This window comes from Pezoporus occidentalis, unplaced genomic scaffold, assembly GCF_034315485.1.
Source record: "Pezoporus occidentalis ecotype Australia unplaced genomic scaffold, CSIRO_AGI_Poc_V1 ctg207, whole genome shotgun sequence".
NCBI lineage: Eukaryota > Metazoa > Chordata > Aves > Psittaciformes > Psittacidae > Pezoporus > Pezoporus occidentalis.
Window position 1 is genome coordinate 609,875 of NW_026913932.1, and position 14,648 is coordinate 624,522.

Consider the following 14,648-nt stretch of genomic DNA (forward strand, 5'->3'; position numbering starts at 1 on the left):
TGGCCATCCTGACAAGAGAGGTTGGTTTGTTGTTTTTTCCCCCCTGGCATAATAAGCAAAGGTCTTCTCAGTCCCGTTGTTTTAGCAAATGCAGAAGACTTTGTCTGTTTTCATGGCCTAAAAGGCTGGAGGGAAGCTGAGAACTCTACCAGTATTTATCTGGGCAGTCTGTTGTTACCAGGAATCAAGTGGACTGCTGCTGCCTGCTACTACCAGCATCTCAAGGATGGGAAATAAGTTCAAAAAGAAGAAGGAAAGAAAGAAAAATAAATAAATAAATAAATAATCTCAAAACCACAGGTAAAGTCACCTTTGTATGCTAGACGGTGTCTTCTGTTCTCTTTGGGCCTTGACATGCCAGCTGAGAAACCCAAGAGAGGGAATAAATTTAAAGGCCCAGAGCTGAGATGGGTTTTTGTTCTTGACCAGAATTCTACCTTAATTGAAAAGAGCAATGTAACATATAAGTAAGCATGTATAAGAACTGCAAATCTATTTGAATTATCGTATGTGCTACCTTATTACAACTGTAATTTTGAAATGTTTGTTTTAAGCAGCTTTCTCCATGTCACATTTAATATTCCCCCATGGTACTAGATATGATAGAGGTCCTGCTCTGTTAAACACGGTGAAATACATATGAATACAACTCATAGCCAGGAAGACCTTTCAAGCTAAGGCCAGTAATACTAAGGGGAAAGCATACAGTTTGATTTTAATGACAGAAGCCTCCTTATCTTCTATTCAGGTGCCTTGCAACCTATCCATCACTAACTGACTGACTTCTGCTGTCACAGCACAGATAGTCCTCAGAGATTTGTTTTTCCTCTGAAAATAATCTTATTGTGCACTTCTATTATAACTTTATTTGGACGAATTTAAGTACTTCACAAATATTCACGAACTTGGTCTTCCAGTACCCACATTCAGCCTGTACAATTAGAAAACAATATATCAGCGTACTATAATACCCATTTCCTTGCATTTCCACATTAACTGTTCTTCCCTGGGATGGTACACTGCTGTTTGCTGCAGCTCCAACTCTTGAGCCAGGAAACAGCAAGGGATTTGGATTACTGGAGGGGTGGTAGGGAATACAAAAATCCCTAGGAAGCTTCAAAGGCTATCCTCTGGGTTTCCTGGTGGACGAACAATGGAAAGGAGGCTGTCTTTGAAGGTGGGCCAAAAGGAGACAGAATGCAACTTTCTTTTAGAGGTCATTGTTCTGCAGAGGGATGTAGTTTCACTGTGCTCTGGTGCTGGGGAAGCCAAACTACAGGCTTCTAAAAGGTGCTAGACAGTTTCAAAGGAAAACAGCTGCCTCTGGAAATGTTAGAAAAACAGGCATCCTCAGTCAAAGCCCTAGAACATAAAAACCTGAGAACATAAAAAACAGTTATCTTAATGGCACTTTTCTGAATTTTTTTGGTGTTACATCTTATCTGATCCCAGCCTTCTCAGTGATTACTCAGTCTAGGATGAGCTTTATAAGTTTAACTAAGGTACCTGAATTATAAGATTAAATCAGTTTCTCTTTGATAACAATTACAGAAAGAGAAAAATTAGGGTCAAAACCCACTGAACTGAAACTAGTAAAACCAACCAAAAAATCCCCCAAAATATAAGTGTTGTGTACTACATACACAGACAAGTGAATAACAAACTTTTATTTACAAAAAAAAGCATGTTGAATGCACAGAACTTGGCTAAAGGAAGACTAAATGGAATCATCAAATCAGAAAATCATTTAGGTTGGAAAAGACCTTTAAGATTGGGTCCAACTGTGAACATAATGTAACAGAAGTATTAAAAGATAATAAATTGAAACTCAGAATGCTGTATAAAGAGTTATACCTCAATGATAAGCAGCAACATAAAAACAGGAAATGGAAAATAAAAGACTTTCAAAGAGGGAAAAGTTCAATTATGACAATCTACAAGGCTGTGGAATGGCATTCTAAAGGAAGCTCTGATAAATTTACCTGTGTCATTAAAACTTGGACTCACCAAGATTTTGAACTATTATTTGTGAAACAAATTGAGGAGAAAGCAAATAAATAAAAAAAAGTTACACTGTCAATTTTAGTTCTCAGACCTGCTTGAAGGTCTTAACCATAACATCTTCCATTTCCACCTGCAATTTAGGACAAAATAAGGCTAACACTATGTGATGACAAAAAAATCTCACAGGTATCAACTGGGAGAAGAAACTGTTTAAGGAAAAAACCACCACAACAGCAAATTATGCCAAAAATGCTCTTCATCTTTCTCATATGATTTTTTTAGGTGCATTTTCATACGTCTATTTGATTTTTCATTTATTAATTTAGCCTTCAAATTTAAAGTGAAATTTGCATTTTAAATACTATCTTATTTGTCCCTAAATGGACACTGCCCATTCTGAAGATCATAAAAGGAGCATTCTTAGACATACATATACATTTGTATTTCCTCATGGATGCACAATAAATAACAAAACCAGTACGGAAGTATCTGGAATCTCTTGTATTGTCAGGACAGCGAAAGTATTCCTACAGACAAAGCTGTGCTGAAATGATTCATCCAGTTTTAGGAGAAAAGGTGGAACTGGCTCATTTAGACCACGCATGGGGTATAACTTTGCCCTCCATGTAAAAAAAAGCTGAAACCAAAGAAAGATGCATCTGTTTTCAGTGACAGCCTCAAGCTCTCTCCCTGCTCAGCTGTGTCAGCTCTACCAGTAATAAGCAGAAGCACTAATATCACTGGGTTTTGCTCCTTCACAGCAAATCTCCTGTACAGATTTATAAATCTGACTCTGATGGCAGCACTAGCCATTACGATTCTCACATCAAGAGGCTGATACACACTTAAGGCTTGGGTTGATTATCTATCTTTAAAAGAATCTTTCTCAATATTAATCAAATTGGCCTGCTCCCAGCAGAAAAGTACTAATGCCTACCGCAGACAACACACACCCAGCCTTGATTCTGCCCTATAGGGGATCTAATACGGATCTAATATAAGATGCACAGGAGCAGGAAGAACTGAATGTTCCAAACAGCTTCAAAGATAACAGTGAAAAGCAAATACACACAGAAAAGTGATTCTGCTTCTATAAATCCCACTGGAACTGTGTGAAAGTTTTGTTGTGGGATTTTCCCTTTAGTGATAATCACTAAGGAGACTAGGGGTACAGCAGGCCCAGCTGCTTCAGTCCCACCTTCTGGTAAGAAAATTACAGCCTACAGTTTGCAGTTTTCAAAGTTGATTCTGAATTCATGCTGGTTTTTGCCTAATTCTACCACTAAGAGATAACATGTAATCCCACCCCCCCCACCCCCCCCTTCATTTACTGGCAACAAAACTACTTGAGAATTCCAAATTACCCTCCAGGATTTATGTGAAGCCTCCATGGCCCAGGCTACCTTTTACCATGACATTTTCCTGGTACAGCAAGGACTCTAAAATGCTTTTTTTTTTACAGCACTTTGGAGAAGGAGCCATTCCAGAAGTTTCCTATTTTTAGGATAATCTCCAAGAAGATGCATGATGCTTAACACATAAAAGTAATGCTGATTTTATTAAGACAGTCAATGAAATATCAGCAACATATGAACAGGAGAGAAGGTGGTGTGTCTGAAGAAGGTGCCTATCTCAAATTTAAAAGGAAGCCAGCTAGAGGCCAGTATCATACACTCACTCAACATTATTCCCAAATGATGTTACTAATCCCAAAGCCTGATTTGTTAACGCAGCACTGCACTGCAGCCTTTACTTAACAGCTTGAATCCCACCACTTTATGGAGACAGTTACTACTCCAGTAGCAGCCAGTCTTGCTGACCTTAAGAGCTGCAACTTCTGTAGGTAGCTGAGGGGAAGAAAGGTGTTCTAAAACACCTCTGTAGAGGGAAAATGACTGTGAGCCAAGCCTGTCTGAGAGTCCAAATGTTTTATTGTGTAACGGGGGCTGGCATGCAGCTGGATTCCAGGGCAAACTGGCGGTGGCCTCTGTGGCACCTGCTGGCTTGCTTCCTCTGAGCAGGAGTTCAGACGAACCAGTAGAACATGGACCAAAACAGCACTGCTGTTGGTCACAAGACACACCATCACTGCTGGGGCTCTGACACTGAACTGTTGGAAAGATGCAAGCAGCTCAAGAGCCCCTGGGTGCACCTGGGTGAGTCTGGCCACTCTTACCACCAAAAGCATTTACACTGAGAAATACTCATAGGAAAAAATGGTGCTTCCAAAGAAACCCAGTTGCTGAATTTTAGTCTGCACTAGCTCCAAAAATGCCTTCCCAGCTCTCAGAGAATCTCCAGAGATTGGAGATTCCTTAGTGCCTTGAATGGTGAACTGGGCTGAAAGGAGGTGTCCCTGACTTCAGCCCAGTGCCTGAGAAGGGATGGCACAGGTCACAGGTGCAGTGCTGACAGGAAAGCCAAAATAAGCTGCTCACAGACAACAGAATGCATACCAATCTGTAATGGAAACAGGATTCTGTCCCTCCTTCTTCCTAGAGACTAAATGCTAATCATTCATTAGCCTAAAAAAAAAAAAAAAAAAAAAAAGCCCAAACCAGCTCTTGCCTGACAAGACATCTTGCCTGGATAACAAGATGAATCAAACCAGGACACTGCCAATTTTACCTTGAGAGAAGGAAGGAGCACAAATGGCTTCATACCTTCTAAAGCAGTGGCTGTGGGCACATATCGGCTGGATCAGGAGAAAAAAAAAATTATCAGTCAGATAGGAAGCAGAGCAATCTACTGAACAGATTATGCTAAGAAATGGCTCCAGAGTTACTGCTCCAAGGCTATGAGAGCAGAAACAGCAGACTCAACTGCTGGGGAAAAAGCAACCCAAACCACCAAATAAACAGCAGAAATCTTCGTCATTAATTGGTTGGAAACATTCCCCGATGAGACGATTTATAGGAAGTATATTTGGAGTGCCCTCACGTAACATGTATCAAAGAAACATTAGTGTTAATCTCTGGCTGTGTGCAGGGGAAAAGGTCACAGCTAGGGCTAGCCAGTACTTTGTTTTTCCTTTTACTTTATTTTTGCTTTTCTTTTTCCCTAGGCATCGAGTGAAAGGCTGGGCCACGTCTCTGGGAATTCACCATTAAATGATAACGAAACACTTTTCCACGTCCTAAACCCAGTGGATACTGCAAATGCTGCCCGCCTTGATCCAGCGGGTTTCAGGCTGCCCTGGCCGTCCCCGCTAGCCTGAGCGTCTGCGTTGGCCCCTGAGCGCCGTACAGGCCCCCGAAAAGAGGAAGGAGGAACGCTGGAGGAGAGGACAGGATCGGCCAGAGCAGGCGGGGGCTCCCCGCGGGCTGGGCACCTTCCCGCAGCCTCAAGGAGAGCCGCGGCGCCCGGTCCCCCCCTTCCTCCATCCCCCCGTGACTCACCGCCCGCTCCCAGCGGGGACACACCGCCCGCGCCGGAGTCACGGCCTCAGCAGCCGCGTGGGGGGCCGCGCTCCCCCGGGGCCTCCCCCGCTCTCTCCCCAAGCGCCGCCGCGCCCCAAAGCAGGCGACTCGGGCAGGGCGCTGCCACCATGGGCCGCGGCGCCGCAGAGCCCCTGCGCAACAGCTGAGCCCCCTCCTCCCCGCCCGAAAGCTGCCGCCTGAGGGACAGGCCTCTCCCCCACCTCGCCCGCCACTGCGCCTGCGCGGCGGCAGAACTCTGCCACCACCCACTTCCCTCAGCCGCTCCGGCTACCGAGCCCCGCCCCACCCCGGTCGTTTGAATATGCTAATGAGGCGGTTTACCGGGAGCCCTATGGCGGGGCCCAGACGTGGTCACGTGGCGCCGGGACGTGTCCTTCAGAGGCGGGCCCCGACCTGCCCAGGCTGCTTTAAAAGCGGGCAGAGAGCGAGGAAGCGCCTCAGTCAGAGACAGAAAGTGCCGGGGCGGTGGGGTTGCTGCTGCTCCGCCCGAAACTTCTGAGTAACATCAACAGGGGGAGGGGAGGGCGGGCGGCGGTGGAGGAAGGTGGTGTGGGGGGAAGGCTAGCAGCAGCGCAGCCCTATCCGCCTCTCCCTTCATAAACCAGCCTGTGTCGGGCTGAGCAGGCCCCTCACACAAAGGAGGGCAGGGCAGGCAGGGCTGTCCCCCCTTCCCCCCCGCCTCGGCAGAGGGGCAGCGGGGACGCGCCCTTGCCCGTGCACAGCACTCACAGCCACTTACTCCTCTCCTGTCCCCGTCTTCTTCTCTTCTCCCCTCCTTCCCACCCCGCCCCGCGGTTCTCCCCTCAGCCCCCCGCCCGCTGTCCATGTAGCCGCCCGGCCGCCGGCCCCTCCGCACTATGCCCATCTTACTCTTCCTGATAGACACGTCCGCCTCCATGAACCAGCGCACCCATCTGGGCACCACCTATCTGGACATAGCCAAAGGCGCTGTAGAGACTTTCATGAAGGTACCGGCTCTGCCTTGTGAGAGGAGGCGAGAGAGAGCGAGAGTGACTGCGCGGGGAGGGGAGGGGGAGGCAGGGCGCGGGGGGCTGTCTGGGCCGGGGGCGCGGGGCGAGGGCGGGCGGGAGTGCGTGCGTGTGTTGTGCGGGCAGGCAGGGACGGGAGGGCCGGGCCGAGCTGGGGGGCTCCGGCGGCGCCGCCGCCACTCGGCTCACCCTCTGCTTTGTCCCCCGCGCCGCAGCTCCGAGCTCGGGACCCGGCCAGCCGGGGAGACAGGTACATGCTGGTCACTTTCGAGGAGCCTCCCTACGCTATCAAGGTAACCCCCGCTCACTCCTCCCCACCCCCTCGCTGCTCCCCCCGGCTTCCTTCCGGCCCCTCCGCGCCGCCGCGGTCCTCTGCAAGCGTTCTCCCCCCCCCCCCCCCGCCCGATCGCGTCGCCCATGCTGCCGGCGGTCCGGGACAGCGCGGCACACACGGGCTCCCGTGGCGGCGGCGGCGGCAGCGCTGACATCAACATGGCCGACGTTTTTTCCCTGTGTGGTGTGTGCGAGCAGCAATGAACTGTGGGGGATATTTATTCAAGTTGGGAGAAGTGACAGCAACTCCAAGGAGAGTTCAGCTTGGAAGGGGCGATCTGGGGAAGCAGCAACTTCAGCCCGAAGAGTCTGGACTCGGAAGGGGACGGCACTTCCCTCAGCCCCGCCGGGGCGGGGGGCGGACCGACGTACCGCGTGGGGGTGGGGAGGGAGGAAGGGGCGGGGGGCCCGCATGACACGGGACGGTGAACCTGTTGGAGGTCGGCTCGCACCGCAGTTTGGCTTCCGTCTAGGAAAGGATGTGCGAGAGCGGTGTAAATAGGTGTGAGGGTCGTGCATCTGTGACTTCGCCGAGATTTGTCCTGTGGAACAATACAAAACCTACCTAAGTTGGATAGGTGGGGGGATCTAAGAGAAGTAAATCTTTCCAGTCCTTATGGAGCAACACTGAATGTTATTAATAACTTTTAAGGTGGTTTGTTAGCATTTGTAATGAGCTGCATGTGACAAGGATGGTACATTGTAGCCTCACAGGAAAGCGAAGCTCGGGTCTGGAGAATAAGTCTTCTCACATTTCTCTTTTCAGGCTGGCTGGAAGGAAAACCATGCAACGTTTATGAATGAACTGAAAAACCTTCAGGCTGAAGGACTCACAACTCTTGGCCAGTCCCTAAGGACAGCTTTTGACTTATTAAACTTAAATAGATTAGTAACTGGCATAGACAACTATGGGCAGGTAGGTTGACTATTAATAGGTGGAAAATTGTAAAACACAGACTTCCTAGAGAAAATAGGTAGTTTTCCTAAGTGGCATCTTCATGAAATACTCAGTATGGGGGCTTCTTCAAAAGTAAGCAGAACTCACAGTTGGAAGAAATGCAGTTGCTGGCTATAGTTCGATACCCAGCTTCCTTTTTCAAAACTTAAGTTATTCTTCAGTTTGCAAACTGTGACATAGCTCCCAAGTTGACATTCTCTTTGTCTTTTCTTTGTATGAAGACTGTGTTTCAGATCCATAGCTGGTGAGCCTGGTGGGGTAGTGAAAACTTTGCTTTCTCTATACACTGCTGTATACAGTGTGGGAGATGAGCCATTTGTCTAACAACATGGCATGTCCAAAAGTACAGAATAGAGCACAACATTTTCAAAACCTTTTCTTTCCAATGAGTTTATTGCAGCTTTTCATATATTTGTATAAACCTGCCTGTTGTATCAGTCTTGAGAAGCTGTGCTTTTCTAGTGTCTATATTGCAGCTTTCCCTTTATAAGCAGAACTTCATTTGAGGGGTGGGCCAGCATTCTCTTGCTCAGTAGTATGAGTTGCTAAAAGACTGAAACTGTAGGTGAAACATGTTTTAGGAAGTGTATCCAGTTCTTTCTGGCACTGGATCAAACCCTGGATTTTTTTATAAGGAACATTATTAGTATTGGGCAAAGTATATAGTGTATTTTTCACATGGGATGTAATAACTTAAATTTCCCAGTTTTGCTTGTTCTTATGTAATGCTCCCTCTACTATTTGAGGAGGTGTTACTGCTCCTGGTATTTAACATGGGAATAGGGTTTTGAAAATAAGTCCCCTTCCTCCCTCCACTTGTTTCCAAACCAGTCAGTTTGTGTGATAACACCGTGTTTGTTTGGGAAGGAAATTTCCGTGTCTCATGTTGCATTGTATGGCTTTGCCACCAGGTGATCAAGTGAGCCTAAATGTTTTTAAAATGCCAGTTTAGTGATGAAACTTTAGGGAAGAAAAAGCAAAGCTAGTTCCACACATGGTTGTGTTTTATTTTCTTGTTTTTTTTTCTATTACCATCTGCTGTCCTCTTTTACATCTGTGTGCTAATCTTTCCCATTTTCTGATGGTTTTGTTTGGTTACATGAGCTATACAAAGCTTTGTTGAACACATACCACTGTAGGCACACATAAAATACTTGCTCTTTCCCATTGCTACTGATAATTACAATATTCTAATTAAACCCATGTCATATAATTTCCTCCAAGTGAACCAGCTGTGCTCAGCTACTCAATCAAGTGGGCAGTTGAGTTGTCATACTGTTTTGACTCACTGGCAGTGTTCATTACTGCAGATAGCTGCTCTTTTGTCTGTGGAGCAATGATTTTGTCTGATCTTTTGGTTACAAGTCTCAGCCTGGGCTTGAACCCATCCTTGCCTATTGCATGTTTTTTGCTCTATTCCACATGTGGAACTGGCTGTTGAAGAGGTGTTCACATGTGCTGTCAGGTGACTAAATAGGATTTCTAACTCTTTTTTTAGCATCTTCAAAAATAGATGAATATATTGCAAATGCCAGGTCATCTGCTGCTGAAGTCACAGGCGCCATTTTGGCTGTACTAATCAAAGTAGCATTTTTTTGTAAACCAGATCAAATTCTGGAGCACTTAAATGTTCCTTTGGTGCTGGCAGGATGAGATCCAGAGCAGTTAACTTTCCTCAAGTTCACATTGGCCTTTGAGCATTATGTCACATTATCTTGTCAACTTGCTGTTGTTCATGTCTGCTACCTCAAATTTGCTCAATATAAATGGGTATTTAAAAGAACATGCTGTAAGAAACTTAAAAAATCAGGATAATGACAGTGACCAGAATGCTCAGTTGCATTTGAAATATTTTTCACTCAGAACATAAAGGGGTTATTCACTTTTTTTTTTTTTAAAGCAGCTACAAATGTTAGGACCATAAAATAGTAGTTAGCTAAAATACAGCAGACGTGTTTGAAGAGTGGTTGTCTTGGAGTGGGAGGAGAAGATAATTTTACAAAAAGACAATGTTTAGATGATCTTAGTTGTAGTATTATATAAAGTAGTAATAAATCCTAACTTTTCTTAAGCTTTTCTCTGGAAAATTTCTCTGGCTTAACATCTTTTGACTATCATGATTGTTTTTTGTTGTATTGACAAACTTTTGAGATATTTGCTAAGGTCCAATTGTTTCCTATGTAGAAACTGTAAAAGAGGATTTTATTATACGTACTAATGATAAGACATGATCCGAGCTTGATGAGGTTGTGTGGTTATGTCACAGAACATAAAGACACAAGCATCGTGTGTTGTCCCCCAGCTGAGTATGAACTGTTTGTTTAAATGGCAGCGTGACTCACTATACTTGATTTCTTTCAAAGTAGACCAGAGTTCTTCATCAGCTGACTTCCTGCACAAGAGTGATGGCTGAACTGTCATTCTGAAAGTGAGGAAAATCTCCTGCTTCATCTTTTCTTGCAACATTAATGTTTGGATTTTTAATATGAGTCTTTATCATACTGCTTTTTTAGTAAATAAGCACTGACTCAGTTGTTCATGAAGATTGAGTTACCAAGTGTACAGCTGTATTAGCTGGTCACAGTATCTTACATTCAGCTCTTAAAGAGATACTGTCAACACATTTAAGTTGTCAAGAACCTGGAAGACTTCGAAGTTTTTTCTGATACTAATGCTATGGTATGGTTTTATAAACCCTTTGTTGACCCTAAGGTCATTAGATCCATGTTTTTGTGAAAGATTTTTTGGCAGCAAAAGATTTTGGAAAGTGCACATGTTTTAAGGTGACTGTTCCTTTAATTTTTGCAGCACTTTCGGATAAATTCTGTATTATAATACTTGAGTCCAGCAATAGTTATAGGCTTTTTCACCTGTAGTATGCTTTGTGCTTGTTATGGTAGCAGAAGAATGAACCTTCACATAGGGTGTGAGGTTATAGCGTTTGCTAAAAATAGTGGTGCTCTTTGCTTTCTGCGTTTTTAAAGAAAGCTTAGTTAAAAATACAGGATTTGGATGTCTTCAGGAAAAAAGCAATTTAAACACATTAAATTCAGCAAGAGCTCACTGTCATATGACAAAAAAAAAAACCAACCATTGTACTTCATTAGCCCAGTTTGCACTTGGCTGATTGACTTTTCCCCAGTTCAGCTTCCCCATTGTTTCAGTTAGTCTGAAATACCAAGCCTTTTACTAGCAGATTTTCTGTCCTCTTGGAATACACTCTTAAATCTTGCAGCTATGGTTTGTTCAGCAGCACATGTGTAGTCACAATTTAATTAAATATTTTTGAGTGAGGCAAATGTGTTACAGTGGATGGAAAGGTTAGATACTAATAATGTCTTTCTGTGGAAACAGAAAACAGCTATTTTTATAGTACAGTAAAAGTGTAAACAAGTGGTTGAATTGGGCCATCTATGTACTTGAGTTATTTGCTGTTTGTAGTGAAGTTTCTAAGACTGAGCTGTGAATCTAAGGTCGGCAAATATATATCAGTGTTGTTTCGATGCATGCAAAGCATCAACACAACACTATCAAAACTTGAATCTGATGCATGCTTAAAATTACTAAAGCTCTTGATTCTCTGATGCCCCATGTATTTCACCTTGCCTTTTGTTATTTGTGCAATGAGGGTCTATTTTTTTTTTTTTTTCAGCAGTATTGGATAGAATGAGGTTTTGGAAGGATAAAATGTACTTACCTGAGCAGATTTCAAAGTGGTTCAGTTGATATATCAAGGTATTTTTCCAGAATTTTTCAGGCTGAAATTTCATTTTAGTGTCACAGCTAGAAACAGCACTGTTCAATAACATAAGCTTTTTATGAGCTTTTTATCTCACTAGGGTATCTTGCACATATTCTTCAGCATCATAATTATTGATATGGTAAAACTGGCTTAGAGATGAGTTTGACTTTTAAACAAAAGGACATGCTAAATTAGTTGCTTTGAAACAGAGAAACAGACTGTAATGTTTCTGTAATCCAAGTGGACTTGGGATAGGTTTTTTCATTCACAGCAAGGAATAAGGTCCTCTCTGGATCTGGACTAATATAAGAAACACTGTTTTGATGACTTGCCAGGCTGTGTGCAGTTTTGGTGAAAGCTTGTTTTTCTGCACTGTTTCATATACATACAAAAGCATAATTAAGGCATTTTGAGACAAACTAAAACCCAAATGGAATTCAACCAATTAAGAATATTTTAGGAACTGAAAAATAGCTAAGGTCTGGAAAGACCTATTTCTGACCTGGAAATTGGAAGGTGTCCTGTGTATAATGACATTGCCACAGTTTTTTATTTTGGTTTGGTTTTTTTTTTTCCAAGTGTTTTATTCATACTGTGTGTGACCATCAAACAGTACAATCTTAGTGTAATTGCTACTTTATAATTCTCTCTGAATATATGGTTAGACCCATTTGTAACTACAGTAGCAGTATTGCTGGTGTGTTCACACAATAAAACTTAGTGTTGGTCAGTAAACATCAGCATGCTTTCCCATGAGTGCTTAAGTACTGTAGTATTCCAAATATATGTAAATAGTATACCTAGGAGACCAAGTCTTAATAGGGCTTGCAGGCACACAGGAGCTTTGTTTTTAAGTAACACCTTGCAGACTTACTCCTTACTTATGTGCTTACATGTGTGTAAGATCTGCTGAGCTTAAAAAAAAACCCTAACAATCATACATATGAAATGTTGTTCCCTAACTTTGCACACGTTATGCTTTTGCGGTGATATGTTCTGCTTTCTTTAAACTGTTGAGCAATTTCATTTTTCCATTGTTTTTTTGAGACTTGCTGCTGGATTTCCTTGCTTTGAAAAGTCAAAATCCTTTGAGCATGACTTTTGTCTTGGCATTCTGAGGTCATAAGCATTGCACTGGAATGGCCTCTGTTGAGTGTGCATCCAAATTTGGAACCAAAGTTTAGGTTAGCATTTCCTGCTTTGTCATGCTGGCACAGTTGCACAGGGAGTTTGCTTCTCTTGCTGGTAGAGGCCGGGGTTTGCTCTTCTTGAGTAGCTCTCCTATTATCTTCCCCCTGCCCTTCTCCAACAAAACCAAATGTGAGAATTTAAGACAGTGGAAAGCAGCAAGTTTAAGCATGGTAATGGCAGAAATACTTATAGGAGGATTTCTTATAGTCTCCTGTTTTCTGTAGAATAGGAATGGTTTTCATGTAAACCTATACGCCTGTTAATGTCAAAGATCTGTATGTGAGGTGCTGGTGAAAGTCAGTCTTTCTCACCTCCTACATGACGAAATCAAGCATATTGCTTCCAATTTATACTTTTTAGGCTGTAACATTTAAACACACCATCTTGTCTACTCTTAAAATGTTGGGATTTTAGTTAGCTTTGTTTTATAGTATCCTTTAATGAAAGCTATGGCAGGCATTGCTGCAAGTGTTTTTTCATGTTATGAAGTGCAACTGCATGCCTTTCAGCTTTCCCAGCGCAACAAAGTTCATTGAAAGTCTCGGTCACATCAGACTTGAGTGTTCATAAAATCACTTGTCTACTTCTAATTTAGCATTTTTTGAAAGAAGAATTAAAAAGTTAAAACAAGCTTACAAAAGGTACTTGATTTTTTCCAATGAAAATTATTAGAATTAGCAGAAAGAAGTAAGATACTTTGTCATGTTCTGAATATCAAATAATCTTTGACTACTTTGAATCTTAAAGTGCTCAGTATTTCAATAAAATTGATTTGGAAGGGGCGGCCCTGTAGCATGTTCCTTGTGGCTTTGATTTTAGGGGTCAGGTGAGCACAGTCATGCTGCCAAAGCTTAAGCAAATTATATAGATGTCTGTTTCTGACTGATACTCTTGGATTTGCTAAAAGTCATCAGAGAAAGGCTGAGGACAGTTAGGAGTGCCACAATTTTATCCCTTGGTTTGACTTTGTATCTGGAACAGTTTAGTTGCTTCAGGCCATTATAGAGTCCTTAGATATATTAGCTTTATTTGGGTGCTTAAAGGTATGTGTTCCATAGTTGCAGTATTCTTGTCTTTTTGAATTGTATCTGCATCAACACAGTCAATTCTCAGGGAGGCAAAGCAAATACATGAAGAGCCAGGAGTTGGTTATCTTGTGAAGCCCAAGTATTTTTTATAACCCCCCCCCCCCCCCCCCCAGTATTTCCATTGCTATAGTTATTTTCTTTAGGCTAATTTTTACTTTTCTTACTGAATAGTTACATCCAGTTTTGGGTTTCTGTTGTAGACAGTCTATTTCTCTGATGTTTGAAGGGAAGAACATATTTGTATATGTGCCTGAATTTTAATTCGGCTGAGCCTCAGTTGAAACTATGATTGTCTTGCTTGAGAGTCTTGCCTGCTGTTGCTTTTTTTTCTTGTAGTTCATTCTGTACGTTTAACAGCATAGTGAGACTTCTAGTTCATAGAATATCCTCGTATGTGCATCTCCCACTTAAAGAACATATTAATATTTCCACTTCCTGTTGTGTTACTCAACATTGTGTTGTCTGTCCCTTTTTTCAGGTTGGTTTCATCTCTTGTTTATGCAACAGTTTGGAATTTAATCTCATTTGTGAGTGCTAATATCTAGCTAATGCAGAACTCTTATCAAACATCCAGTTTGCATTGTGTGGTTACGGTGCTGATTTTAATTGTCAAAAGTGTAGGCCAGTTTCACTCATTCAAAGAGAAACTGATACTGCAGATAGGAGTTAATGTTTATATGTGTATTTAGGGTAAATCTTCCATATGTATTGAAAGATCCTTGATTTTTTGAAGTGGACTAGCCTGTGAGCCATAAGAGATTTCTGGTGATCCTATGATGCCTACAAAGAATATCACACATTCATGAAGTATTTTATATGTACCAGCATATTTTTTACTATGTATATTCTGTATATTGACTACAAAGATGATTTCAGGTTATTTATTATTGCCTGTATAATTTA

At 42.7% G+C, this 14,648-nt stretch overlaps 1 protein-coding gene and 1 long non-coding RNA gene across 8 annotated transcripts in view; one reads left to right on the forward strand and one right to left on the reverse strand.

Annotated features, from left to right (window-relative positions):
- Positions 1-3,543: 3,543 nt before the first annotated feature.
- Positions 3,544-5,494, reverse strand: LOC134163790 (uncharacterized). Its single transcript, XR_009964847.1, has 2 exons — positions 5,427-5,494; positions 3,544-4,412 (listed from the first exon to the last, which is right to left on the reverse strand). It is a non-coding gene; the product is annotated as an uncharacterized LOC134163790 (long non-coding RNA).
- A 355-nt stretch (positions 5,495-5,849) lies between these two features.
- INTS6 (integrator complex subunit 6) overlaps positions 5,850-14,648 on the forward strand; it is a 49,766-nt gene continuing 40,967 nt past the window's right edge. For 4 of the 7 annotated variants that reach the window (XM_062618942.1, XM_062618940.1, XM_062618937.1 and 1 more), the window contains exons 1-3: positions 5,874-6,412; positions 6,649-6,726; positions 7,533-7,682. In XM_062618942.1, the coding sequence (XP_062474926.1) occupies positions 6,302-6,412; positions 6,649-6,726; positions 7,533-7,682 (339 nt within the window). In that variant the 5' untranslated portion in view covers positions 5,874-6,301. Of the gene's footprint in view, positions 6,413-6,648; positions 6,727-6,964; positions 7,135-7,532; positions 7,683-14,648 lie in introns of those variants that run through there. The other 3 variants (XM_062618939.1, XM_062618938.1, XM_062618941.1) reach the window with 3 other exon arrangements.